Source organism: Volvox carteri (assembly GCF_000143455.1).
Source record: "Volvox carteri f. nagariensis unplaced genomic scaffold VOLCAscaffold_13, whole genome shotgun sequence".
Taxonomy (NCBI): domain Eukaryota; kingdom Viridiplantae; phylum Chlorophyta; class Chlorophyceae; order Chlamydomonadales; family Volvocaceae; genus Volvox; species Volvox carteri.
Window position 1 is genome coordinate 2,013,897 of NW_003307556.1, and position 26,841 is coordinate 2,040,737.

The 26,841-nt window shown below is 59.8% G+C and overlaps 3 protein-coding genes across 3 annotated transcripts; 1 reads left to right on the plus strand and 2 right to left on the minus strand.

The window, feature by feature from the left end:
• Positions 1-73: 73 nt before the first annotated feature.
• VOLCADRAFT_89698 (uncharacterized protein) lies at positions 74-1,885 on the minus strand (the record flags this gene model as incomplete). Its single annotated transcript, XM_002949292.1, has 4 exons — positions 74-294; positions 926-1,076; positions 1,362-1,522; positions 1,762-1,885. The coding sequence occupies 4 exons, from the start codon at positions 1,883-1,885 to the stop codon at positions 74-76; spliced, it is 657 nt and encodes a 218-aa protein (XP_002949338.1).
• Positions 1,886-2,732: 847 nt separating this feature from the next.
• On the minus strand, positions 2,733-18,671 carry VOLCADRAFT_117152 (uncharacterized protein; the record flags this gene model as incomplete). The annotated part of the gene is made up of 10 exons (XM_002949293.1): positions 2,733-3,426; positions 3,545-4,107; positions 6,003-13,964; positions 14,419-14,681; positions 15,207-15,309; positions 15,624-15,755; positions 16,636-16,737; positions 17,618-17,674; positions 18,121-18,336; positions 18,462-18,671. The coding sequence occupies 10 exons, from the start codon at positions 18,669-18,671 to the stop codon at positions 2,733-2,735; spliced, it is 10,302 nt and encodes a 3,433-aa protein (XP_002949339.1).
• Positions 18,672-19,195: 524 nt separating this feature from the next.
• On the plus strand, positions 19,196-25,207 carry VOLCADRAFT_89700 (uncharacterized protein; the record flags this gene model as incomplete). The annotated part of the gene is made up of 11 exons (XM_002949170.1): positions 19,196-19,352; positions 19,595-19,767; positions 20,272-20,447; positions 21,077-21,251; positions 21,899-22,035; positions 22,358-22,629; positions 22,945-23,039; positions 23,411-23,516; positions 23,855-24,081; positions 24,443-24,685; positions 25,001-25,207. 11 exons carry the CDS (start codon positions 19,196-19,198, stop codon positions 25,205-25,207), a joined length of 1,968 nt encoding a protein of 655 aa, XP_002949216.1.
• Between the last annotated feature and the right edge of the window lie 1,634 nt (positions 25,208-26,841).

Below are 26,841 nucleotides of genomic sequence, written 5' to 3' on the forward strand. Positions count from 1 at the left end.
TCCGGCCCGCGTACACAACCAGCCGCCCACCTAGACTCGCCAGAGCTTATGAGGAAAAAACGTCGCTCAGAGCTCATGACGACGTCTTCACCGCCGCAGCTATGCTCCCCAAGACAGTACCATGCTGCTGAAGGGCCTGGCTGAGCCCACCCGCTGCCACGGCCAGCCGGTTACGTTCCTGTAGCCCGATGTTGTTCACCTGCTCAACGCCCGGCTCTAGAAAGCCCGTTGACTTCAGGATGGCATTGCGCACGCGCAAGCGATCGCGCTTGATCGCAACGCTGGGACTTTCACCTGTCGGTGCGCAGCCAAGGGGGGTACACGAGGCAAATCTTTAGCACAACGGCAGCCGCAAGTGCTACACGATGTGTATCAAGGGTATGTGCTCTGTAGCAGTGGGGAGCAGTGCCAACGGACGTGTGGGCGGGGAAGATACGGAGCGCAGCAGCGGAAAGGAGGGCCTGCAGATAACACCAGATGGCCTTGCGGAGACGGAGTGGGGAGCGCCAGAACGGGTGCAGAATGGATCGCCTTCCTTATTCCCCGTTTCGTGACGCCCCTTGTGTGGCTGAATGGAAAAGTCTTTCGGAGATCGTCGCGCGCTGGTGTCTCGCCGATATGCCCATGACGATGGAAGCAATCGCCTTGGCCTGGAAATCCCCTTGGTGCTCTACCATGGTGCACCCCGTGTACGTTTTCCAGTTTACAGCACAAACACGACCTCTGCTTTTATTATGTAAAATAACCAGGGAGCATAAGAATGGCAATCACATTTCCGCCACTCGACAATTATTGTACGACATTACAGTAGCTGTCTGTACTGCTTATCTCTGTGATGTAAGACAAAACCTACCGCCCAACTTGATACCCTGCCGTACAGATTAAACCTGGTCATCGGAGCTCTGCAAAAGCCCGTGTTACTTACCCGTGAAAGAAAACATGAACTCGTTGACTTGGGACAACTGATGCGGCGGCACAAACGTTGCCGGCGCGTACTGGGCCGTGGGACTATCCGGCTGTGCCTCTGGTTTCTTCCACCGGTTCATGTGGGGAATGCTCACCGGGACAGACGACCCCTAGAAACATGAAAGTGGGAGCCAACAGGTCATAGTAACAACAACAGTCCCTGAAACATTCAAGCGACAAGGCTAGAGAGCTGGCTGTCATTCCGTTGAAGTGGCAGCTGCACCTGTGACGAAGCTTCCGGTAACGCCAGTCATATGCCATGTGCTTTAAGCAACCCTAAATTCACCCCAATTCAAGTTAGAGTACGAAGACGCAGAGGGATCCGCCTCCTATTCGTCGCTTCGGGTGGGAACGTAGCGACAGAGCAACAGCCCTTCGGAAGCCTCTCCACGCACCATGCGGATGTGAGAGCTTGATGCAGGCATCGACGCAGCAATGGGACGAAACCCTGGCTGCTGGTCATCTGGTCCGTCAGCCGCTTGGTGTGGCAGCTCAGCGCCTGTGTCTAAAGCTGTGATTGTCAAGGAGCTCTTGGCACTACTCAAGCCATAATCATCTGCGGGCAAAAGCGTACTCAGGATTACTAGTAACCAATATGAAATCTTAATCTGGGTCGTTCAGGCAAGGGCCGACGCAAATGCGTCGCGACTGCTGTCAAAGATCAAGTGCACTTTAGAGATTCAAACTCATCCCTTCTTGCGCATCCCTTCTTGAATTCAAGAATTCCTTGTGTAAGCGCTGGGCTAGAAATTCCTTCCGGTCTATGCCCCTCGCAGCTCTAGGTACAGGGCGCACCTGGTTGCTCCTCTCCCTGTTCTGCCGTCGGTGATTCTTCATCTTCAATGTCCTCGCTATTAGCCTCACGAGCGACTTCGGGGAACAGCTCTGATTCGTGGAACTCTTCATGAATTGGCTCCATTAGTTTCTTGACTGCAACCTCCCCTCAGAGAAGGATGCCTTTGGAAAGATGATAAAACACTTGCTATACACGAGGAACAACTGCCGTGTGAAAATTGCGCTAAACAGTAGCCCCGGCCGCCTTCCGCCCAAAACACCAAGTAGGCGCGCTCGCCGACAGCACAATATAGTAAAGCTGTTGTCTCAGGTTGTTGTTCTTGGCAAGGATGAACGCTGCCTGCAAGTGTGGACAAGCTCTGACGAGTAGTAAATGAGTTACCCAGTTGCACCTATTATAACAAAGTAGAAGACAGTTAAAAGGTATTACAAAGTATATGTTCCTGTTCAATCAATAACGCCGGACCGCCGTTTTCAGTGCGCATGCGTGGACGAGAGGCCACCAACATTGGATCCGTACCATCTTTATGAAACGCTTCAATGCTTGGCAAAGGCTGCCAATGGAAGCTGTTTCCGTAGAAAGGAAAAATCTGTTTATAATTACGTGTAAGCTTCCAACAACTAAGGCGACCGACGTTGACTACGACGGGCAGGACAGCGGAAACCTCCCCTGTCATATTATCTTCTGGAATTTCCTCCCATGCTTATTTCCATTTCTCCGCACATTGCTAATGTTCAATATCTTCTCCACGGCACCTGCGAATCCTTAAATACATAGCACACTTTTGCAACACCCAGACGCCAGGTAACGTGCAAACCCGCGAAACCACCGCGGAACACCATAACCTGCGGAATCGTGCGCACTCCAAACGCCGTATAATCCAAACTCGCGTCTTCTCTACTAGCAGCCAGATTAGTCTCTAAGATCCTACAAGTCGCTCCAAAAGCACGCTACTGTCGACGCCGTCCAGTTACATGCCGGCTAGGGGGCCCCTCCCCATGGTCTGCTTCCCCTGAGCCGTGGCCATGCTTGTCCCCCGCGCCTTCCGCACGCTCCTTCCCCGCAGCTGCATTACGTCCCTGCCGCCCCGACTGTCCCCCACGCTGCCCAGCCGCCCCACTACCAGCGCCGCCACCGGGCGCGGCCGCCTGCGCGCCAGTGCTGCTGCCACTGCCACCTCCACGCGCCGCAGCCCCCTGCTTCGACCCGCGGCCAGACGACGCGCTGGCACCTCCTTCGGCCCGAGATTGCCAGCGCCCCTCCTGGTCAGCGGGATGCTGCTGCTGCCCTCGCTCGCCCTGATGGGAGTGCTGGCTGTGATGTCCGTGACCGTGGTGATGGTGGTGATGGTGGTGACCGTGCTGCTGGCCGTGACCGTGGTGCCCTGCCCCTGAAGAGCCGCCGCCTCGCCGGCTTGACACACGCTGCCACTCGCTCTCCTGGTCTGTTCCCGGCTGATCACCGTCCTGCTGCAGCTGTTGATGCTGCTGTTGGTGCTGCTGGCCGCCCTGCCCGTGGCCGTGGCGCCCGTGCGACGCGCCGCGGCCGCGATGTCCCCCTCCGCTTCCTCCAGCACCACCACTGCCAGCTCCCTGTGGCATCGGCGCGCTCGCGCCATCCTCACGCGCAGTCCCGCTGCCGCCTCCACCACCACTGCCTTGCCCCTGGGAATGACGCCCGTGGTGGTGGTGATGATGATGGTGGTGTGACTGAGCCGAGTGGGGCCTGCTGGGCCGTTCGCTGCCGCCCTCGCCGTTGCTGGACCCGGGCCGAGAAGCTGACGTCCCCTGAGGCTGTTGCTGCTGCTGCTGCTGCTGGTTGTAATGATGTCCCCTCCCTGGATTGGTGGTGCTCGCTGCTATGAGATCCAGGGACGGGCGAGCACGGCCCGATGCCGTAGACGACGCAGGTGACACCGGAGCACCGTCCGCCGTGGTGTCGCTAGGGGCAGCAATGCCGGACAGACCACCAGACAAAATGCTGTTCGCGGCCGCAGCCAAATAACTGCTCATCGTACCGGATGCCACCCGGCGAAGAGGCGGGGGCGGGGGCGGAAGCGGGGACACGCCAATGCTGCCACTGGCGCTCCCACCAGCAGCGGCTGCCGCCGCCGCCGCTGCTGCTGCTGCTGCTGCTGCCGCCACCCCAGCTGCCTTGGAAGAAGCCGACTGCTGCTGCTGCTGCTGCTGCGAGGGCGCAGCTAAAGACCCTGATGCGCTGTTTGTGCTGGCAAGGGACCCACCGTTCGTGCCGCTCATGTTGCCCCTGGACGCGAAGGACATGAGCCGGTCCGAGGATATGGCCCGCTTCACAGCCTGGGCCGCCGTCGTTCCGGACTCCGACGCCTGGACGCATCCAAGTCAAAACAGCGAGGGGCAGTGGGCAAGGACATGCGGGCCGGGGGGTGGACAGGGGACAGGGGACAGAGGGGGGGGCATTGAGAACCAAAGGTCAGGTCCGGTATCCAACTAGGAATACAGGTTGTGCCAAGTGCCATAGTCGGCATGGCATTGGACGGACTGGCCATGGACACACATGCAAAGAAACGCTGCATTGAATGCACTGCATTCACAAATCAGCTCTGCGGCTAAGCTAGCGAAACGCCGGGCCGGATTCTGCCGACAGTTTGGCAGCTCGCGAAGGAGGCGTCCAGGACGAAAGGGACGGATTGTAGAGAGCGGCAAACACATGCGACATGCGCCTCGAGCAAAGCACGTTACGTGCCGGTGTTGCCGGAGTTGCCGGTGTATACGGGGAAAGAGAAACACGCCGAGTTTGAACAGAGTGCACCGGGCGCCTCTTCTGATGTCTCATTAACGCGGCAGCGGTAAGGCTGACGGGAAGCTGGTGACCTAGTTATGGCGGTGGCGCTGCACCAGCCGCTCCGCTCCTCGGACCAGTAGCCATTCGAAATCGCCCCGCATCTGTCAGATTAAAACTACCCGCTACGCACATCCTGCGAACTCCCACTGCGAACTTCGCGCAAACACAGGCACCCCCACAGATACAAACAACCAAACAACAAATTGCAAGGGGCATTACGGTTGCATGTTGTGGGTCATCTTCACAGCACATCGACATGCTCGATACCACTGCAGCGATCAACCATAACCACATCGCACAGGTAATTTATCGCGATTGGGCTTTTTAATGTTTGTGTTTTCGTTTCCGCTGTATTTTGTGTCCTCTTCATCGCGCTCTGGCAACAGCGGCGTTCCGGACATTGAGATGGTGGGCGCCGCCGGAGAAAATTACTTCGCTATCCATCCCTTGTATATACATATACATACATACATTCATACATATATATACCGAACATCCGAAGCGGGGCCGGTATATATATGTGTATACATAGATGCCTGCGTAAGTGCATGCAGACTACAGCTGTGTATCGCGATATTAAGGCTCTGAACAAACCCTACATCAAGTCAAAACAACCCTGAGCAAACCCTAAACAAACCCTAAGTCAAAACATTCAGAAAACGCTAGAAGCTATCATACATGTAGCCACGCAATTACCAGCATCGCAACTGACATCATGCGGCAACGCTGAAATTGCGCTCACCAGACCAACGGTTTTTCGGTTTAAACGTAATAAAAACGGAAAAAAACCGATACGCGAAAAGTACGCGAAACGATGTGATTGGCCAGCATAAATTGGAAAGCCAGCATTAATTTACAACTTGTATCTCCCTGGGTAATCCAAAGTAAAGGTCCGACGGGCCCAAATCGGGAAGCTTTCAAGGCGCACAAATAGCCAACAAATGAACCCATCGAACGCTTGCGTACTATTTTGGAAATCTTTGAAAAACAAATTCCAACATCACCGCGTGTCAAAGGAAAGGAAGCCAAGGCAAAAGGTTGCTGCGCCCAGGTATACATAGAAAAGCCCGCATAAGCGACAAAACTGGAAAGGCACGGACCCTGCGACGACAACCCAACACGGCTGCGCTGTTTTCAAACACCGCAAACCAGCACACTTCACGGCGCTAGTGGCAGTTTGAGTAGCCTGAGTAGGCAGGCACACCACCGTGCGCTGTACCGCCGAATATTCACGTGGCGTTAAGGTGGACATTATGCCTGTACGGCAAATGACCGACCTGCATGTTTGTCACCTTCCACACATCGATTTGACCCTTGACACATTTGATTTCTGGAGCGAAGCAAGTAGCAAGTAGCACCCGCCCTGTCTGCTTCGTCCTAGGGTTTGTCCTTACCGGGCCCTTAAACTCGTACCCACCTGTGCGACGGAGGCCAGTGTGGCGCTGCGCGAGCCGCCCGACTGCGGTGGCGGCGGCGGCGACGGCACGGCCGCAACGGCGGCCGATGAACCCACCGCCTCGGCTGCGCCGGCCCTGTCGGAAGCAGGAGAACCCCCGGCTTGTCGCCCAGTAGATGTGCTCCGAACACCTGCGTGCCCGCCGCGGCCGCCTGGCATAGGTGACGCCGGAGACGGCGGCGGGTGTGCCGCAGCGGACGGCCCTGGCGCCACCGGCGGCTGCTGATGAGATGCGTGCTGTAGCGGCTGCGGCTGAGGATGGTGGGGAGGGCGGTAAGGGGCAGCCTTTGGGGCCGTCTGTTGCTGCTGCTGCTGCTGCTGCTGTTGCTCCTGCGCCGTGTGCGGCACCGTCGCCGCATTGTAATCGGCAGCTGTCGGAGGAGCGTTAACCGCCGCCGCCGGAGTGCCATGGCTGGTCAATGCCGCGGTCACGGATGATGGCGGCAGCGCCGCGACCGCCACCGGTAGCAGAGCCCGCGTCTCCGCGGCCGTCTTGCTGGTTGAGGTCATCATCTCAACGGTACCGCCGAGCCTCGTCTTCGTATGTGAGCTCCGAGACTCAAGCACCAAGCCCTGCCTTGAAATAGGCCTCGTGGACGCGTTGCCGGAATCAGCCGCAACCACCGCCATCGCCACAGCCTGGCACTCGCCCCCTGCCGCCGTTGTCGCCATGACCGGCGCGTCTTCAGTGCTCGATTGCTGTGACTGTGCGTTGATGTGCGAAGCCGGCACAGGTCGAAGGCCGCTGCTGCTCGGCGGTATTGCGAGTCCAGGCGGCAAGCCAAGTGGAACCCTGCTGCCGTCGCGTTGCTGCGGGGCAGAGGCAGCGCTCATGGCCGCAGCCAGCAAGGCCTGTGTAGAGGTGCCTGGAGATGCGAACCCTCGTGGCGGCGGTGCCGCTGTTGACGGCAGGGCTGATAAGCCTGCGACAGGGGACCCCGTCGCAGGAACAACCGCTGCCGCCGCTGTCTCCCCGGCGTCTTTGGCGGGAAGTGGCGGCGGAGGAGGCTGCGAAGCAGAGGCCACCGGTACTGCCATGGGCAGCGCCCCAGGTACGGTTACGGCCGGCGCCGTTAGCAGCGAGTTGCTGATCACCGGCCCCGGAGACAACCCCGGACTGGGCGGGGAAGGTAACCCGGCGTTGCCGTTGGAGGACGAGCGGCGTGCCGCCGCAGCGGCGTTGCCCAGAGGGTCGTACCTCTGGCCGTGCATGCGAGGGGCACCAAGAAGTGCGCTGCCAAAGGGCGGCAGCGGCGGAAGGCCCGAGGATGTCGACTGCTGTGGCGATGATGATGACAACGTAGTGCTTATCATCGCCGCTGCGTCACCAGATTGTTGTTGCTGTAGCGACGGCGGTGGAGGCGGAGGCGGAGGCGGCGGCAACTCCTGCAACGGCAACGGCAGCGGCATAATGGGCATCGGCAGCAGCCGCACTGCCTCCGGGGCCCCAGCGTTGGCAATCGGCATCTGCGTTGCAGGCTGTAACGCCGACGTTCCGGCCACGACTGCCGGCGCTGCCGCCGCTATCGGCTGTACTGCTCCGCCGCTGCCGCCGTCAACGGAGCCCACACGCACTAGCTGTGAACCTGATGTGGCGGGCAACGCCATCAGCGGCGCCTGAGGGCTGTGGGACAGGGGTGTTGAACCGGAAGACGATACCGAGGCGGGGGGTGTCAAGTGGTGAAGCACCTCCTGCGCGCCGCCGATGCTGCTGCCGCTGCCGCGGTTACCCGCCAACTGGGAGCTACTGCTTGACTGGGATATCCCACCTACGCCTGTAGGTGCTGCAGCCATGCAGGACGCCGCTGCGGCAGCGGCGCCAGCAGCGGCACTGCCTATGTTAGCACCGCCGCTCATGCTTGGAGTGCTGTAAAACGCCGGCGGCGCCAGCTGCGCTGGCGGAGCAACGCCAGCCATTGGGCCGTCTGGGCTTGGCCGCTGCAGCGGCAGTGGAGGCTGTTGCATGCCCGCGCCAGGCGCGCTAGTGCCGGTGGCGTTGGCCGCGGCTGCGCTTGATGACGATGGTGACGAGGTTGCAGCTGGCCCCCTAGGTGGCAACTGCCATCCGGTTTCGGAGCTCCCACGCGGCACAGCACCTGGGTGCGAAGACCTGACATTAGCCATGCCGGCGGGCGCACTGTCTAAAGCTCCGGGGGCTTCCACGGAAGACAGTCCACGCGCCGGCGGCGGCTGCGGTGGCAGCGGCGGCGGCACTGCCGTTAGCAACGGCACAAGGCCCGTCGAGGCCGTCGCGTCGATATCTGGCGCCGCCGTCGCCGCATCGTCAGCCCTGCTGCCTATGCCGGCAGGCGCACCGCTTGGAGAGAGACCCTTCGGTTGGGACATCGGCGACGGGTGCGAACCGCTGGCCCCGGCGCCGCTAGCCTCATCTTCGAACAAGATGTCATCCACCTGCAGGTTGCCACTGGTCTGTGCCGACAGCAATCCGCCACCGCCTCCGCTGACCCCGGTGAAGCCGTTGCCGCCCTGCCCGGACGACAAGTCAGCGCCGCCGCCACCGCCAACCTCCCCGGCCAGCCCACCGCTTCCGCTGCTCCCAACTTCTGGAAGATTCCCGCAGTGCAGGTGGGACATCGCAGCCACCATGGCTCGGGTGTACTCCAGGTTTAAGGCACGTGGGTCGCGTGTGTGCGTGTGCAAGTGCGACGATGCTGCAGCGTGCGGGGGAAGGGCAATGAACACGGGAGTGGGTAGAAATGGCGGCGGAGCTCCAGGAACACATGCAGCAGCTTGATCATGCAGCGACGCGGCGGCGGCGCCAGACGTCGCCGTTGCAGCGGCGTTGCCAGTTTGGGCGGCAGCCGAGTGACCCGGATGACCCGTTTCAGCGCCGGACGCCAGCCCAGAGGAAAGGTGAGACGATGCATGCGGCGGCGCCGCCGCCGTCACGGACTTTCCGCCGCCGCCGCCGCCGCCGTACAGCCCTGCTGACGAGCCCAGGGACTGTGAGGGACTCTGGCCAGACGATGCCGAGCCAGACATCCATTGCGCCTCCGGGCCGCCAGCACCTCCCGCAGCGGCTTTCATGTCGTAAAAGTACAGCAACCGTTGCGCATTGGAGTACAGCCACGATGGCGGTGAGTGCTGTATGTTGTGAGCAGTCGCCGGCGGCGGCAGCGGCGGCTGCAAGCTGGATGCCAGATGCGGCGATGGCGGCGAAACTCCCAACATGTAATCATGCGCACCATACCCTAATCGGCTGTACCGTATTGCGGCTGCCGGATGTGGGTGCGTCAGCATCGCCGCGGCCATGTGGGTAGGCGCGCCCGCCGCGGCCGCTGGCGGCGGCAACGGCGCCGGGTTGGCAGCTTGCTGCGATCCACCTCCCGCCGCCAGCGGCGGACCCACAGGACCGCCAGGCGTGCGCATCGCCAGAGGATAGCTCGAAATCGAGCCCGTACGACTAGAGCTGCCGCTGCCGGAGCTCGGCTGCAATGGCGCCCCGGACATGCTGGCAGCTGCTCCCCCGGACGTGCTGGCAGCGGCGGCGGCCACGGCGGTGGTCGTGTTGCCGATGCCAGGGACAGGCGGCGGCGGTGGCGGCGGGGTCGTTGGAGCAGCTACCTGTCGATGGCCACCACCGGCCGCCGCGGCGGCGGCTGCGGCCGCCGCTGCAGCGGCGGCGACAGCACTGGCGGTGCTGGTTGCTGATACGGATCGCGGGATTGGCGGGAACATGAACGAAGGCGGCTGCACGGAATGAAGCCATTGCTGCAGCTGCTGCTGATTCACCGGGGCCGTTGTTGGGGGCCCAGGACCCGGGCCCGGTAGGGGCGGCTGATGGCCCTGATGCTGCGTCGGGGGAGGCGGTGGCGGCGGTGGGACCAATGTTATGGGCAGGGGAATTTCAAATGAAGGGAAGGGCGCCATCAAGGCGTCACCGCCGCTGGCAGCCTCCGCCGCCTGCGCATCAGCAACCGCCGCCACCGCCGCGCCTGCCACCGCCGCCAAATTTGCGCTGCTCTGTGCGGATGACCCAGCCCCTGGGGCTTCCGCCATCCCAGCCGGCGCCGCCACTGCCGTACCAAACAGCGGTACAAGGTCTGTCCCACAGTTGCCGCTAGCACTAGCGCCGGCGTCACCCCCCTGCGCGGTCTGGCTGTTGCTGCTGCAGTTGCTGCCCACTTTCATCTGTGTTGTGCAGCCTGTCCCATGTTCTGTCCCACCCGAATAGCATGCAGCGGCGGCAGCCCCTGGCAGCGGCGGCACCAACGCCGCCGCCGCCGCGCCAGGTACGGCGCGGTCTAGCCGTCCGGCTAGTTCGCTATCCTGGCCGCCAGACTGTTCGCGGTCTGCGGCAGTTGTCGTACTCGCCTCGGCGCCTCCTGCGCTGAGCCCGGCTGGCCCGGCATCGGCGGAACCGGTGCTTTCCTCGTCCACATCACGTGCCCACACCGATCCTGCGGGGCCAAAAGCTCCCTGGTTTTGCAACGTCAGGAGCTGGGCCTTGACCTGAGAAAGTGTCGCCAACGTATCTGGCGGATGGTCTCGTCGGGCAGCAGCGGCGGCGCCGCCGGCGCCATCAGCGCCGCTGAAGACGCCGCACGTCGCCACCGCCGCCGCCAAGGACCTGAGCGGCGCTTGCGCTGCGGCGGCGCCTGCAGGCTGTGGCGGCGGAGGCGGCGGAGGCGGCCCCACCACGGCGCCCCCTGCCAGCTCGCCTGCTCCCGCGGCCCTGCGGAAGGAGCCGCCGCCACTGGTGCCGCCGCGGCTGTTTGAGCGCGGCACTGTCGAAGGCTGTTGTTGTTGATGTTGCTGCTGCTGTATATGCTGCTGCATTTGCAGATGCTGCTGCTCGCTCGCTGCAGCCGCCGCGGCCAGATACACAGCCGACGGCGCCCGCTGACGGCCAAGGTACAAGCCAGCCCCGCTGCCGCCGCTGCCAGTAGCGCCGCCGCTGGAGCTGCCAGCAGAGGAGCCGTCGTGGGAGAAGCGACGTTGTGCCGCTGCTGCCGCCGCCACCGCGCCTGTTGGCGACAGATGCTGCTGCTGTGGCGGCAGGGCCTGCTGGGCCGACAGCGCGTGCGTCAGGTGCATGGCGGAGTGCGGATGCAATGCATAGCCTGGCATTCCAACAGCGGCAGTGGCCGCCGCCGCTGCGAGCAACGACGATTGCTGCTGCTGCTGTTGCTGCTGCTGTTGGGATGGAGGCAAGCCAGAGGACGGCGGCGGCGGTGGCGCCAAACTGAGTGGAAAGTAAGCCGCCGCCGGCCCTCCGTAAAGACCATGCAATAGGTGCGAGTGGGAGTGGGGATGCAGCAATGCGCCGCCCAGCAACGGCGGTGGCGGTGGCGGCGGCGGCGCCGCCACTGCCGCTGCCGCCAGCTGCCGGCTGTAACCCCCCGCGTTGATCAGCTGTTGCGCAAAGTTGCTCAGCTGTTGGTGCGCCGCCGCCGCCACCTCAGGACTCACTGCCGAGGGGCCGGCGCCAGCGGCAGCGGACCAGTGACCCGCCGCCGGCATAGGGCCCATGTACGACATGGCCTGGGGTGTCACGCCGCCCGGGGCGTTGCGGCCCGTCCGACTAACTGGCGAGTGGCGTTGGACGTGGCCCCCGCCACCGCCGGGGCCCCCACTACTGTTAGTTGCGGCGCTGCCGTGCAGCATCGCCTGCAGTGCCGCTGCAGAGGCCGCCGCAGCCGCCGCCATGTCGTGCTGGGACAATTGCAGCAGCGGCGGTGGCGGCGGCGGCGGTGGAGGAGGAGGAGTACCGGCGCCGCTGCGGCTAGGTCCGCTCCCCTGCTGTGCCACGCTACCCGAATGCAGCTGGGAGATGCCCGTCGATGTACCGCCGGCGTTGCCGGCAGCGGCAGCCCGATTAGATGTACCCGCCGCCGCCGAGGCAGCTGCGGCAGCGGCAGCGGCAGCAGCGATGGCGGCAGCGGACGACGACGACGTCAGTCCAGAGCTCGGTGAGCGGCTCATTAGCTTCTGTTGGAGCTCTTCCGGCCGCACCGGCACGGCGTACGGCAGCTGCCGCGGGGACAAACCGTCGCTACTGCTGGCACTTGCAGCAGCTGCAGCTCCGCTGCTTTCAAATGCCTGTACAGGCACGGCGCTGGGCACTGCCGCCGCCGCAATGACAGGCACCGCTGCCACCGCCGCCGCCGCCTGCTGAGATCGGTTCGGTGTTACCGCAGTTGGGGATTCGACGGCGGAAGGCCGCGTGATACGGACAGTCGATCCGGTTCGCGTCACCAGCGGGACATCCGCCACTCCGATCTGCGCCTCGGCCCCTTTCCCAATTAATACCGTAGCATCGCCCTCCTCCCCCTCGCCCTCCTCGGCCTCCTCCTCCTCCTCGGCCTCCTCCTCACCGCTGCCCTTATCGGCACGACCCGCCTGGACCAACACATCTGGACTGGCCACCAGACCTTCCGATGCAGCGGCATCATCCTCCAATGTGTCAGAAGGGCCCTGCCCAAACGTCCCCAGCGGCGCCGTGTCGTATGGCGGCGGCGGTGGCGTCGCCGCCGCCGCTGCACCCCGCCCTTGCCGAACATGCTCCTCACCACCACTCGCTACCTCTTCATCATCAATAACCCCACCCTCCTCCGCATCCTCCTCATCCTCGTTCGAGAGGCTACTACGCCCAGCGGCTACGGCGCCCGCGCGGCTCGCCGTGGCTGCCGCGCGACCCGTGGGTCGCGCCGTCGGTCGGCTGGTAGATGTGTTAGCTGCCGCCATCACTTGCGCAACCATGGGGGTATCACTTGCCGCGGCGGCCGCCGCCGCCGCCGACGACACCACTTCCGCCGCTGCCGTGTCTCCCAAAGCCGCTTGTCCTGCCAAACCCGCGGGCATAGCAGGCGCGGACATCACTCGTGGGATCTTGCTGCCGTCGCCGACGGCGTCCGCCGCTGCCGCCGCCTGCGACGCCGTCGACGCAACGCCAACAGGGAGGCCTCCCTGCGGCGCCGCAAGGGCGTGCGGACCCCAGGGTGAGGCGCCCGGCAGCGGGAAATAGCCACCGCCGCCGCCGCCGCTGCTGGTTCCACTGCCGCTGGAGCCGCTGGGCGCGGCCTGCTGTTGCTGAGACATTTGTTGTCGTTGCTGTTGATGTTGTAGCTGCGATACCATCTGCGGAGAAATGAATGGGTGCAAAAGCTGCATGACGAGCCGCTGACGGGTCTGGGGGTCCAAGCTGGGGTTAGCAGCGGCCGTCGCCAAGGCTGCCATAACACCCTCCGAAGCCCGCGCCGCAGTTGACGATGAAGGGACAGCGGCGGCGGCACCGCCACCAGCAGCGGCTCCTTGTAGACTGCTCGTGAGCAGGGCTAACAGGGTGTTTGGGTTTCGGAGCAACGCGTCAGCGTCGGTCGCGGCTATGGCGGCCGGCGCCGCCGCTGCCGCAGAGGGGCTAGTAGCCAGTGCTGCCGCAGCAGCGTCTGTGCCAGCGGCGCCGGCCTCCTGTCCGCCTCCGCTGGCCAGCCATTGGGCGCCCGACGCGGGGGCCGCTGCACGCGGCCCTGCCACGTGGCCCTGACCCTGCTCCTGACGCCGTACCACGTGTAAGTCCCCGGCCATATTGCCGTATGCCAGTTGCGGCAAATTGCTTCCGCGGCACGTGCCGCTGGCGGCAGCCCCGGCGGCGGCGACGGCATACGCCGCCGTGCCGGCGGCGCCAGCGCCGCCACCGCTGCCACCGCCGCTGCTGGGGCCGCTGCCCGCGATGGGCGGCGCCGAGGTGCTGGGGGGCGGCGGCGCAGGGACGTTCGGAAAGGGCGGCGGTAGGGGCCGCAGCGCAATCGGATGGTGTAGGTACGGCGGCGCACCCAGCGGCATCCCGTTGCCGTGCTCGGCTACGGCGGGCCCTGCTGGACGGTTCCGGGGCCGCTGCGCGTTCCAGGCCTTGCCGAAAAAGTTGTCAAAGCGCTTTGCCCCGATGAACGGCCCGAGCTCCTGCAGATACGGAGACCCGCCATACGGGACCCCGGGTGGTGGGCCCGCCCAGCTAAATCCTTTCAGCATGGCAGGAGGTATGTATGTATGTATGTATGTATGTATGTATGTATGTATGTATGTATGTATGTATGTATGTATGTATGTATGTATGTATGTATGTATGTATATATGTATGTATGTATGTATGTATGTATGTATGTATGTATGTATGTATGTATGTATGTTCGTTCCCGCTGCTCCGCCTCCGCACGTATTGCGTATCCCAGACTGGTTTAGGTCCAAGCCCTAAAGCACCACATTTTACCCCCACCCACCCACACACACTCGCAAACTTTACCCATTTCCCTTTACATCACACATGATGTCATTCACTAGACCTCCCCTCCACCTGCTCACACCGTGCCTGTCTGCTCCTGAAAAAAGAATCAACTCTTCAGGCATCGCCTCTCACCTTGCCCTGCTCCGCGATATCCGCCAGCATTCGTGCGCCGTGCTCGAAAGCCCGCCGGATGCGCAGGTAGGAGGCCTTAGACACCGACCTCCCCAGGTTGTTGCCGGGCAATATGGGGTCCATGACGTTCAGCTGTTTGATGGCAAAGGGCTTGGGCTCGCCGCCCTGGGCCCTCAGCTGCGGCTCCGTGTACTTGAAATAGGCGCGAGCCATGAAGTCCTTTGTCAACAGGGCGTCGCGCTGGAGGGCCTCAGGTGTCTCGACTGCTTCCCCGTCAGCATCATCCCCGTCAGTAGTAGCAAGGGAAACACCACCAGCAGCAGCAGTAGCACATTATCAACAACAGCAGCAGCAGCAGCAGCACAATATCAACAACAGCAGCAGAGAGGGCAGCACGACAGGGTACTCGTATGGATGCGGAGTACGACTTAAGGGAACAAAGGCTAGGGCTCTGGTCGTTGAACCCTACGCCATCTTCATATTAGAACCCTGTCGCGCGGGCGCTCCTACGCGCCCTTAGAGCTAAGCTATTGCTATAGTCGTTCTTGGGTTGACAGCAGCGGCACATCCATGCAAATTCAGACGTGGCTTATGTGCAAAACACCATTACGGACGCATGTTGGGTCCAATCCGGGTACCAACCAGAGAGCGGCTGGGCGGGGAAAAACATATGGGAAGGGGAAATACATGCCAAGCCAAGTCAAGCAAGGGGAAAGGAGGGGAAAACGGGAACTTTGGAACAGGGTGCAGCCTGGCGCTGTCGCCGCCACAGCGCGCGCAGTGCTCACCAACGGGCTTGGGAAAGCTACTCAGCGGGATAGGGCCCTCCAAGCTAAGGCAGTAGTTCTCCCAGTCGAAGCAACTGCACTCCACGAGGAACTTGTACAGCACCTAAGTACGAACGGGTACGAAACGGGTACGAACAAAATTAAAGACGAGAATGACGACACTCGATGTGAATGGGAATCACCAAGTGAATGTGTGAGTGGCAACAACAAGCAATAAAGGGCAGATGAAACAAGGGCAGATGAATACAGACGAGTGTGGGAAATGGCGACCAGATTAGGTAAGGATTGTTTGCTCCTTGCCTCATGTACGCATTTCCCACCCCCACACACACATACCCCAAAGCCCGTCGTTCTTTCCGATCTGCACCAGTCCTGGCCGTTTACGCGCGTTTACATACAACACACACACTCACTCACCTGCAGAGGGTTCGTGAGCTCCCGATGGTAGAGGTTGATGACGTAGAGCACCAGCGTCTCCAGGGCATACGTGGAGATGAGGCCGTGGTGCGCTCCCAGCACACGGCTCTCGTAATAGCACCAACCCTTGACCTACGCAACAACAGCAGCAACAACAACAGTAGCAGCAGTAGCAGCAGCAACAGCAGTAGCAATAACAAATATCAAGAGGACAGTGACGAGGAAGCACGTTAAGAATGTCCACAGCGCTTTTGTATCACCTTGCCAGCGGCATAGCAGCCAACGGCATAGCAGCCAAGCAGCAGCCGTGACAGAAACGATATCTACAGGTAGCCTAGCAGGCAATCTGACAAGCTCTGGGTGATTTTTAAGTTTCAGGATTAGCTGGAGACGCGTGCACGTTCCCCTGAAGCTGCAACCCTAAGTTAGGGTCCGCGCCAAAACCCTAGGATCGCGCCCAAACGTCCACTAAAGAAGCATCCCGTCACTCCACACCCTCCACCCCTCTCACCACCATGTCACAAGGCCACCAATGGCCCCATTCAAGCAGCCGTAAACCTGCCCAGTCCCATACATCCCCCATTCCACCTACCCTGGCCCGGATGAGCACTTGTCCCTTCCCGCCATATCGCTTCCCCCAACACCTCTTTTCCTTTACCCGCCTCCTCCAGATAGCTGCCGCCGGGTCCCCCATCTTAACCGCACAGCAGCGTCCGGTGCCTGGGCTATCTGCCACTGCGGCGCGTGCTGCACAGCAGCCCAGCCGCAGCACCAGGTCATGAATTGAAAGAACCCCTCCTCCCTCTTCCACCAACGCGAGGACTTCTTCTTTACAAGCGCCGACTGGTTAGTTATGCCTTCTCTTTACTTCTGGCGCATCAGTCTTTCCTTGGCATCAGCTTCACTCCCTCGTGGCTCGTCTTTCCCCCCCTTCTCCTTCCTTTACTCCCGCCCAACCCCCCTTCCTGCCGCTCCAACCCCCACCCCAAACCCCAACTCCACCCCAGCTTACCAGTATGATGCTGTCCTTGAAGAGGTGCTTTCGCACCGGAATGCACTGGTCCACGAACCTGTCAACATCCTCTAAAAAGTTGTACGTGTTGAGCCCGCCAACCTGGGGTTGGAAACAGGGAAGAGGGGGTTGGGGGAGCGCAGCAGCAGCACATCCACCCGGGTAGGGGATGAGGGAAGGGGAGTAGTGCAGGTAACACACCCGCACCAGCACGCCGGTGCAGGTGGGAGAGAAAGACCCATAGGATGCAAGGAGGAAAGTTATCAATGGTGAAGCAAGTCGAGACGGTTACGGTTACGGTTACGCTTGGCTTTCCCTATTCCCGGACAGGGTCTTGCCAGGCAGCCTGGCGAGAATGCTCCGCGTTCTCGTCTCGTTCCTGCTGTTGCAGTTGCTCCCGCTGCTGCTGCTGCTGCTGCTGCACCTGCGTCAGGAAAGGATTCACACTCTCGAGCCATGCTCTTCCCCTTCCCCCTTCTGACTCGCCAATTGCGTTGCCGGTGAATTCTGCATCTACCTTATTCCTTCCGATTCTAAATGTCTGACCCTAAATATTTTTGCAGTCTGCATCATTCTAGCTTCCAATTCCACCCTCTCGCCCCCCTCCCATGTGAAAGAATGTCGACCAATGCCATCAATGCCGGGGACATGAAGCCCCGTGAGGTGGAGTTCGGTACATAAGCCTCTGACCCCAGCCCGGGGCCCTTGGGTTTGGGCCGTAATCCCCGACCCTAACCCCAATTCCCCCTTCTCAAAGCCGAGCTTAGCATAGCCTCAATGACCCAGCCTTCCAAACCTCCCCAAAGCTTAAAACCCATTATAGATAGCTCTACTTCAGAACGCCACGCCTAAACCAACCATACCAGCCGCCCATACTAGGACCCACATCCCCTCATCTCGCGCTTTGCATTGATTGACAAACACGATGACCGGCGGCCCCCTTCCACTTATTGATTTCCCCCCTCCGGCCTCCAATTCCCACCTGGAAGAAGGAAATGTCCACCACTATGTTGTCGACGAGGCACTTGAGCAGCTTCACCTGATGTGGGTCAGGTAAGGGGGGAAGACGGCGCGCGCTTTTGGGGGCGGGGGAAAGCGGGGAAAAGAGTGAGCGGGAGCGGAATGGTGTTTTTCACTTTGGTGTTCCCCCCTGGAGAAGTTGACCAGGTGACGATAAGCCGGCCCACCCCGTTCTCCACTGCGGGCGTACGGCAGCCGTCGCCATCGCCTGTCCTACATGCTGTGATGTGACAGGGGCCTGGGAGAGAGGGGTTTCCCACATACCCGCTGCACACTGCAGGTGCCCGTTGTGCGGTACAATACCGCGGTTAAGTCCCCTAAAATCTTCCTCCCCCGCGACCCACATTGTTATCGCTTGCTTCTGGCCTGGGCCGCTGTCCCCCAAGAGCACGCAGACACACACGCACACAAACACACACACACGCGCGCGCGCGTGTACAACGTCTCCAAGGCCTCTCAGCTTACCTCCGCGTGTATGACCTGCACGTTGGCGACTCGGAACACGGCGGTTGGGTTGTTGGCCTCCTCCTCAAGGCACACCTGCAGCTGCGTGGCCCAAGTATCCCGCAGCGCTTCTTTAAGCGCCTGCGCGCGAGGGCTCTCGCTGTAGATGGACAGGTCGATGTCTCCATCTGGTAGGTAAGTCTTCAGCGGCACAGAGCCGAAAGGTATTGCGGTAACCTGGGCCGCGGGGAGTACGGGGATGGTGATGTTGCGCGATGGGGCAAGGCGGGTTCAGGGTCCGAAAGCCTGAGAACCCGCAAGGCCGCCTGGAACGCGAAATGCTAGACGGACAGCGTACTCACATCATGTGGGGCGAAGCACCGCTTGACGATACTAGTCACATGCTCTGTGATAACCCATCGCCGTTGAAGTGACAGCCCCGTCGGCCTGATCCGCGATATAAGAGTATCTGTGCGAGCCAGCAATTCATCTACGAACTTTGGTTGCAGATTTTTCAGGCTCCTGGGATTGCTACTGTAAGGTTGGTTTGGCGAATGCTGAGCCAACGCCATCATAAACACATATTCAACTGGGTGACTCTAATCATGCACAGCTAGGTAACCCGCTCATGTCTGGATAGTTACCGCAGTCTAGTGCCAACAAAGGACGTAGCTTGGTCTAAATACTGTTACAGATGTGGACAAGGTGTTCTTCACCTGAACCTATGAATATCTGTGTATCCGTATGCCCTATGGGACTGGTTTCAATTGCAGTCGCTGATGTGTATCGGCCTTACGAGCACCGCCACGTATTGATTTATAATACTCATTCCCGTTCCAAACTATAACGTGCAGAAGCAGCATTTCGATAAGTCAGTACATGATTACCAATTCTTAAGAGCAGGAACACATACAGTCAGGATCGCGTCCACTTAACCGCGCCCGCGCAACTGCCGACCACCTCATCCAGCCAAAAAACTATCAAGTGCGACTTCAACCTCACAAAATCCTTACGCTTTCGGTATAATATTTCCCATGAAACCTCTCACGCAATGATGGTTACCCCAGTCAAAGTTCGGTAGCACATTCCCAACGAAATGGCACCTCACCAGCGCTGGGGCGCATCCAGCAACGAGGCATCGCCTGGCGAGCGAAAGCGCGGCCGCCGCATAGCCGTCCTAGCATCTTCATGGATTCCATGGCTGCTGCCATTCGTCGCGTTAGCGCTGCTGCTGGGGCTGCGGTCGTCCTTAGGTACGGCCCAGGCCAGAGCGCCCAACACGCCCATCCACCCAACCCCCGACCCTCCTGCACCACCAAAGAGGCGACCGCGGCGCACCATTTCCCGCCCGCCGGGTTGGCAACCGCTCCCTTACCGCGCCACCAAACCTCTAACCTCTGCTTTGAACCGCAACGCCAGCACCTAGCCTTGTCACTCCCCGCTCCTCCCCCAAGCCGGCCGCTCCATTTTTCCCATCTCCATTTCCTTCCCCTAGTACGCGTCCAGGGTGGCAGTGACGGCGGCGGAGTTGCTGCCGCCCCCGCCGCCGCCGCCGGGCCAATAAATTCGGAGCATCAGCGGGCGGCGGTAGCGGCGGCAGCCGCCGCAGCGGCTGCTCGCGCGGAGCTGTACAAGGTCCGTTCGCAGTGCTCGAACACCTGCTTCAAGGTAGGTGCTTGACCAGCTGCTGTGTAGCTGCCCACGCACATCGCTCGGCGGCGTGTCCGGGAAAATGAGGGACGGTGAAGGCAGCCGGGTACCTTATACGCCTATCCTGCTGCTACGGCTACTGCAACTGCTGCTACTGCTACTGACACCATGGCGTGTTTGCTTATTGCTGGTGACTCGTGACCCACCCCTTGGAGCTGTCCTCCTCCACCACCATAGCGGCTTTGCTCCGCTTTCTGGCACCTCTTAGTGCCGCTGCCGTCTCCACCGCCATCGCTGCCGCCGCCGTGTGCCCCCCAATCCCTCCAAAACACACACAGACATACAGACAAACACACAGAGACACACGGACATCAACAGTGACATTTTGCATCTTTCATCACATGATTTACGCTCCCTTCTTACACACATACACATACAAAGCGCGCGCGCGTGCGCGTGCACGCGCACACACTCCCGCCGCGCCATTGCCATGGCCGTCGTCGTCTTCGCCCCACCCCACAGGCGCTTGACGGTATCTGTGACGAAGGCAGGCCGCCTAGTAACGCGACCCTGCCGTCGGGCACTGACGCCCAGCTGCGGGGTGTGGAGGGCAACTCTCAGGTTTCGGAGCTCTTCTGTGACCTCGGGACGGACTGTGGCGATTGCGGCCCATGGGTCGGCACCGTACCGGGCGGCTGGTGGGTGTGTGCGTGTCTTTGGGGCCCTTCGAGAAATCACAAAGGGAACTTGGGGCCAACATCGCAATTCGTTGTTTCAATTAAGCAGTCGGATAAACATCCCGGATCGGTCCGTACCCCCTTAATAATGATGCGAGAAGCAGCAGACGGGTTCAACTGCGGACGTTTTCTGCGCTTCTTGATGAGCTCAGATGCCACGGTCGGTTGGCCTGCAGGCAGGTAGGTAAGTAGGTAGGTAGGTAGGTAGGTAGGTAGGTAGGTAGGTAAGTGGGTAGGTAGGTACCCGTGTCCCCTCCTCCAGCAGCCGTGGGGGCCTCGTCCCCCGTTTTGACTCCCGACAGCGCAACAGTGAGTGGGAGCGAGAGTGAGGGTGAGAATGCATAATGAGTGGCGGTCCAGGGAACCCAATGGCGCCCCTAAACTCCAACCCCGGCCCGGCGTGGCTTTGCCGTCGCTCCAACAGCTCTATCGTGTACGAGTGATTCGTAATGCCTCTTGCCGTACCTATGCAGATTGAATCGAGTATGAATGGCTTTTCCCGTATGGCCCTTCACCGTCCTGTCTGTTCATCTGTTTGTCTGTCTGTCTGTTATGTATGTCATAACGCCCGATTTCTGCTTGTCGTGCAGGGACTCATATGCGGGGCCTGTGTCCTGGCTGCGAGGTGTTCACAATGCCAGTGTGTATGTACGGCGTACGACCACGCCGCTCCCGTTTCTGGCCGCCATCGTACACCACACTTCTGACCCCGACGTCAGCGCCATGTTGTGGCACTACGGAGCTATGGAGGGGGGGGTGACGCGGGTGGGTCAGTGTCGGTGGGAGGCTGGCTGGGGAAGTTAGGGGGGGTTGTAGAGTCCGGGGCGACGGGAAAATCACATATTGCGAGAAGAAGAAGAAGAAGAAGAAGAAGAAGGAAAAGAAGAAATTGAAAAAAATGAAGGAAAAGATGAAGAAAAAGCAAAGCATCCAAACACCATGGGGCCGACAACACGTCCAAAGCGCCACCACCACCACTACTACCATAGCAGTGCTGGGGTTGGTCGTTCGGGGGCCTTGGTAGCCACCGCGCTCTCTTTTCTCTTGGCGAAAAGGGGAACCAGGGGGGGGAGGGTGCACGCCCTCGGTCGAGCAGGAGGGGATAGCGGCCCCTCACGCCCCTCTCCCCCCGCAAGGAGGGGAGTGCTTCGGCGGTCGTTCCCGTTGGGTTTTTTACGGTTAGGTGCCCCCCCTGGCCAGTGCCAGACCTGGATCGATGTGTGGCAAATAAACAAACAAACACATACATACATACATACACACATACATACATACATACATACATGTTACAACGCGGTAGCTATTGACAACTGACAGGTGAAGTTGACAGGCGTCTGTGCGAGTATGTGAGAAAATTGTGAAACATGAATGCTTGAATTATGAAACGTGCGTGCTTTGTGTTTTCCGTACAGGTACTGCATACTGTACTAGACGGGCAGTGCGAGGTGGATGACGGTGCCCAGGGGGGGGGACGGCGGCGGCGGCTGGTCCTGGACGTGGGGGCAAACTTCGGGTATTACACGGTGCAGGCAGCACTGTACGGCTGCAGGTACGGCACACACAGCGGGGCGACAGGGGACGGGGATATGTGTGTGTTATCAGGGTTTGAGTGTGTGGCGAGGGGAGGGGAGGACTGTTTCATGCGTCCGGAGAACGGCAGAAAAAAGCATGTACGAATACTAATGTACGGCTGCTACCAAGTACGACCCCACAGTGGGGAGATAAACCCCCCAAATGACCCGCAGCCCTGTCTGCAACCCCCCACACCACACCACATCCCGCTTCGATGTTTACAAGTCCATCGTACACATACTGACATACCGACATACACACGCACATCTCAACTCTCTTCCTTGCGTTTTGGGGCACAGGGTTGTGGCATTTGAGCCTGTACGGAAGTTCCGAGCCTTCTTAGAATGGACCGTGCATGCTGCTGGCGTGGTGGAACGTGTGTATGTGAGCGAGTGGGCGCTGAGTGATGAGGAAGTCCCGGAGGAGGCCGGCGGGCAGGGGAAGGGGAAGGAGGCGGCTGGGGAGGGGGGTTCGCAGGTACGGCAGCAGAAGCTGCCGCTGGTGGTTCCTCGGGACGGTGCCTACTGGGGCCTTGCTTCCGTACATGGCGTCAACGTCATGCCAAAAGAAGGTACGACCTTACATTGTACGACAATGTTACGGCATTGTACGGTATGCATATGGGGGGTTGTCCTGTGTGTGGTTAGATGGTGTACGTGTATGCTTGTGTTTTGCAGATCATGGTGTCCCCGGTTCCCTGCCTGCCCGCCCGCCCCTCCAGCCGTATGGCACGGTGTTTTTTCTTAATTAATCTCAAGTCCTGCCTGTAAGTCTCCCCTCCTCCGCCTCCCCTCTGGGGTCCACACCCCCTTGTCATCTCCACCTCAATCAACAATTTCTGGAACTGACGTATGCCGTACATGCCGTATATGCCGTACTCTGGCAGCATTGGAAACCCTGACCGTCAACGCCACCTCCCTGGGCCACTGGGAGATGTGGGCGCCTCCAGACGCCCGTCCCAGCGACGTGATCTTACTCAAGGTGGGGTGAGGGGGGCGTTTGTCTTCAAAAGCTAGGGTAGCCGCAGCAGCTGCTTAGGAGTCGAAAAAGGCTCTCTCGGCCCAGGTGCAGTCAGCAGTCGCCCGTCAATATTCCGCAGGGGAGGCTGTACGGCACCGCGCTGCAAGTGAAGGAACGGCGTCGTGTTTGGACTGTATATATGTGTATGTCCGTATGTCAATGCATGTAAATGTATGTGTGTATGTACTGCAAGGTGAGCGCCCTAGCTGGGGGCCACCTTGGTACCACATATATCGCCCTGTCCCGTTCCCTTTACCTTCTCCCCCTCTCCCCCGTTCACCTCCTCGTAATTCGTCTTTTCTCCCCCCCCTTCACCCCGCAATGTCGTCTAGATGGATGTGGAGGGCTGGGAGGCCCACGTGCTGAAGGGGGCATCCGGGCTCTTGAGTCGCCACGTAGACCATGTACTGCTGGAGTACTCGCCAGGCAAGCACGGGTGTGTGTGTATGTGTATGTGCGTGTGCGGGGGTGAAGTGATGTGGGAAGCGGTGTAGGCGAAGTGTGTCAAAAAGCCGGAATTACCCCTCCCTTCCGGTGCACAGACCCGCTTCCCCCATCAGCCGCCAAACAGAAAAGGAAAGCCTTTCTTCACCGCCTTCACCATCTTCACCTTTGAATCCGTTCAAAATCCCGAAAAATATATAAAAATTACAAACTAAAAATTGAATATTGAATTTAACACCCCACTAAAAAGGTTTGTAAAACAAATCTCTCTAAGCCCTTTAAGCTAAACAGCCTCTTTTATTTTATCCGTTTTTTACTCCTTGCTCGTTCAGGCATTTACGAGCGCAACAACATGAGCGACCTAGGGCCTCAGACCGCTCTGCCGTCAACGCTGCTAGCGCTGGCACGGTCGGGCTTCGCGCTGGCGCACATGCCCACCTTTGAGTTCAGCGCGCCGTGGCCTCCGCGACCGATTGACCCGAAGGAGCCGCTTCCCCCCCTGGAGGAGGTCACGGAGGCGGCGCTGCTGCACGACTTGGAAGCTCTGGAGTACCGCCGAGTACGTTGGGGGGATGACGTGGGAAGAGGCGGGCGCGTGTGTGTGTGGGGGAAGGCCCTGCGCTGGCGCGCTTTCCTCACACAACGTATCTACGTGTGTAGTGCTTGCTGCAGGTGTAACGTAAGGCGCTTCGGCGTCCTCATGCCTGGGTTATGAAAATTTTAAGGAATATCCTCTCATGGCAATATTATCTTGGCTGAAGTACGTGGTTTCGAGCCCTGTCAAGATCTGTTACCTGCTTGTAGTCAAACCCTACATATCCAGTCTTCCTATTGCCCTTTTACCATGTGTCTCCTCGTCCCACATGGGGGTTTTCCCCCGTCCGCATTTCCCCCCCCCCCGGGTCATGACCATTGCACAGGCCATGGAGGTAAGTCCCGGCGGCTGTCCCCTACCTTCCGAGCTCAAGGAGGGCTTCCCAGTGTGGCGGCATTGCCGGGAGTGGATGTACGGCGTCCACCCCAAGGGCTTTCGCTCGGCCTTCGGATTCAACACCAACGTCTGGGCGGCGCGGCGGAAATCAGCGACGACGGCAGCGGCGCCAGTACGGCATTTACGGCTCCAAGGTGTGGCGGCTCTCTTCGACGAAACTCAGGACATGCGGGTACGTGTATGTATGTATGTATGTATGTATGTATGTATGTATGTATGTATGTATGTATGTATGTATGTATGTATGTATGTATGTATGTATGTATGTATGTATGTATGTATGTATGTATGTATGTAGTAAGTATGTACCTGTGTGAGTGAGAGAGAGGGAGAGGCAGGCATGTGGTGTTTTAATGGCCCTTTGTCGCGGGCGGGAAGTGGCTAGGATGATTCAAGGTCGGTATATAAAAAATAGAAATAGTTCATAGCGGAATGATAGAAAAGAATTGCTGGTGGTGCTGGTGTTGGTGTTGGTGTGCGTCCGCAGGTATGGACCTCCATTCGCCGCCCGGGTGTCGGCATCGGCCTCATCAACTGCAACAACATTGGCTCCGGCCACCTGCAGCTGTTCCGCTGTCCGTGCCCAGCCGCGGCGCCATCCACGTGCCCCAAGGAGCAGCAGCTGGTGGCGCGGTTGGCGACGGAGGGCAAGATGCCGTTTACGGAAACAAAATCTGCAGCCTCGTCGCGCTAAATGTATGCTTTCCTTCGCTACGTGGGGAAGCGCGGATGCGGAGGGGATGGCTTGGGGTAGTGTGGGTGTGTATGCGTGTTTGGGATGTGCGACAGGCGAGCGCGAGTGTTGAGGTTAGGTTGGTTGGTTGTTTGGTTAAGGGTTTCGTAGGGGCAAGCCTTGTAAGCCCAGGCTGTTGGAGGTCGGGAGGGAGGGAAGGATGGAGAGGGTTGCAGCGCTGGGGTGTGTTTGCAGTGTGTGGAGGCGGGGAGAGGTGCAATGGGCGAGAGGCAAGAAGGGTGGACAGCAAGGCACGGCAAGGGAAGGTGATAGGGGGATGGTGTCAGGGTGGTGGTGGCGGGGACAGCGGAAGTGGGTGGCCCCCACAGAGCCGTTTTTCGATCTTAATAAAAAAACCCTCTCCCTGGCATTTCGCGTCCTTCTTCCTCGCCGCTTCTGTAACCGTCCTCTCGGAATGGCGGCTGTGTCCTTTGTGCTACTGGCGCTGTGATGCGTCCAAAGCTTACGGCGCTGGTTTAGAAGTCTTTTAGTAGGTATTAGTATACAGCCACTCAAGCCATTCATCGGCCAGTATCTGTCTGTATATCTACCCGCCTATATCATATTTTGATGTATGTACGGACCTATAGCTGCAATTCGTGTATACATACTTAACGACGAGTGGTGTGGATGGTGCCCCTCACTGATGCTGTACGGACACACACATACACATATTGGCATTTGGGAAAGCTCACGCGCACGGGGGGGCACGCACGCGGGAGCTCGATAGATGAATTCTCCAAGTTGAGTAGCTAGACTGCGTGATACGAACCCAATGAAAACCTTAGGATGAGCGGATCGCGCTGTTGGTTCACCTGCTAGACCTACCCAACGTGCTTGGCAGGGAAACATAATAATACTGTAGCGCCTCCAGGATGAAACAGGTTAACAGTTAACAGGTTTACGGGATCTCAGGTAGCATCGTTTGCGCCGGACGTCGTTGGAGTTGAAGAAAGATGTTTGACACCGATGTGTCAAGAGGTCTTTTTGCTGAGAACCTGTGCCGCGTGCTTTCTCACCTTGGCAGTGGCAGCAACCCCTTCGCACAGCATGTCCAGCCCAGCCTCAAAGTGTCTTGTTGGCCCTTCACACACCGGCGCCACACCACACAGGTTAGACCCGTTAGCCTTGGTCCACACTTCGATATACATAAACACGTCCTCGTATCTGCGTCAATGTGCATTTGTCCACCTTCCCATCGCTCCGCATCCCCTGGTCCGGTCTTCCCCGCCAGCCGCAAACATTCCTTCGCTGCTCTCTTCCACCCCCTCTTCCTCTTCCTCATCACTAAATCTTCCACTCCTCGCCCTCGTCACCAAACCATCATTCCACATCATCCCAGATGACCTGAGTCCCAGCTCCTCCCGTCACCTAGAGCCTGCCTGCTCGTTATATATTTATACGGCAGCGCTGCGGTTGCTGCCCCAGGCCTCCTCCCACAAACGCACCCCATGCTGCCTCGCCTCACAGCAGCATGCAGCCAGTCACGCATAGCCACAACCTGAACAGCCCCGCACCGCCAGCCCAGCCCAGCCCAGTGAAGTACAGGCAGAGCCAGGACCTCAAAACTGGACACGGTGTCCACACACATTCAC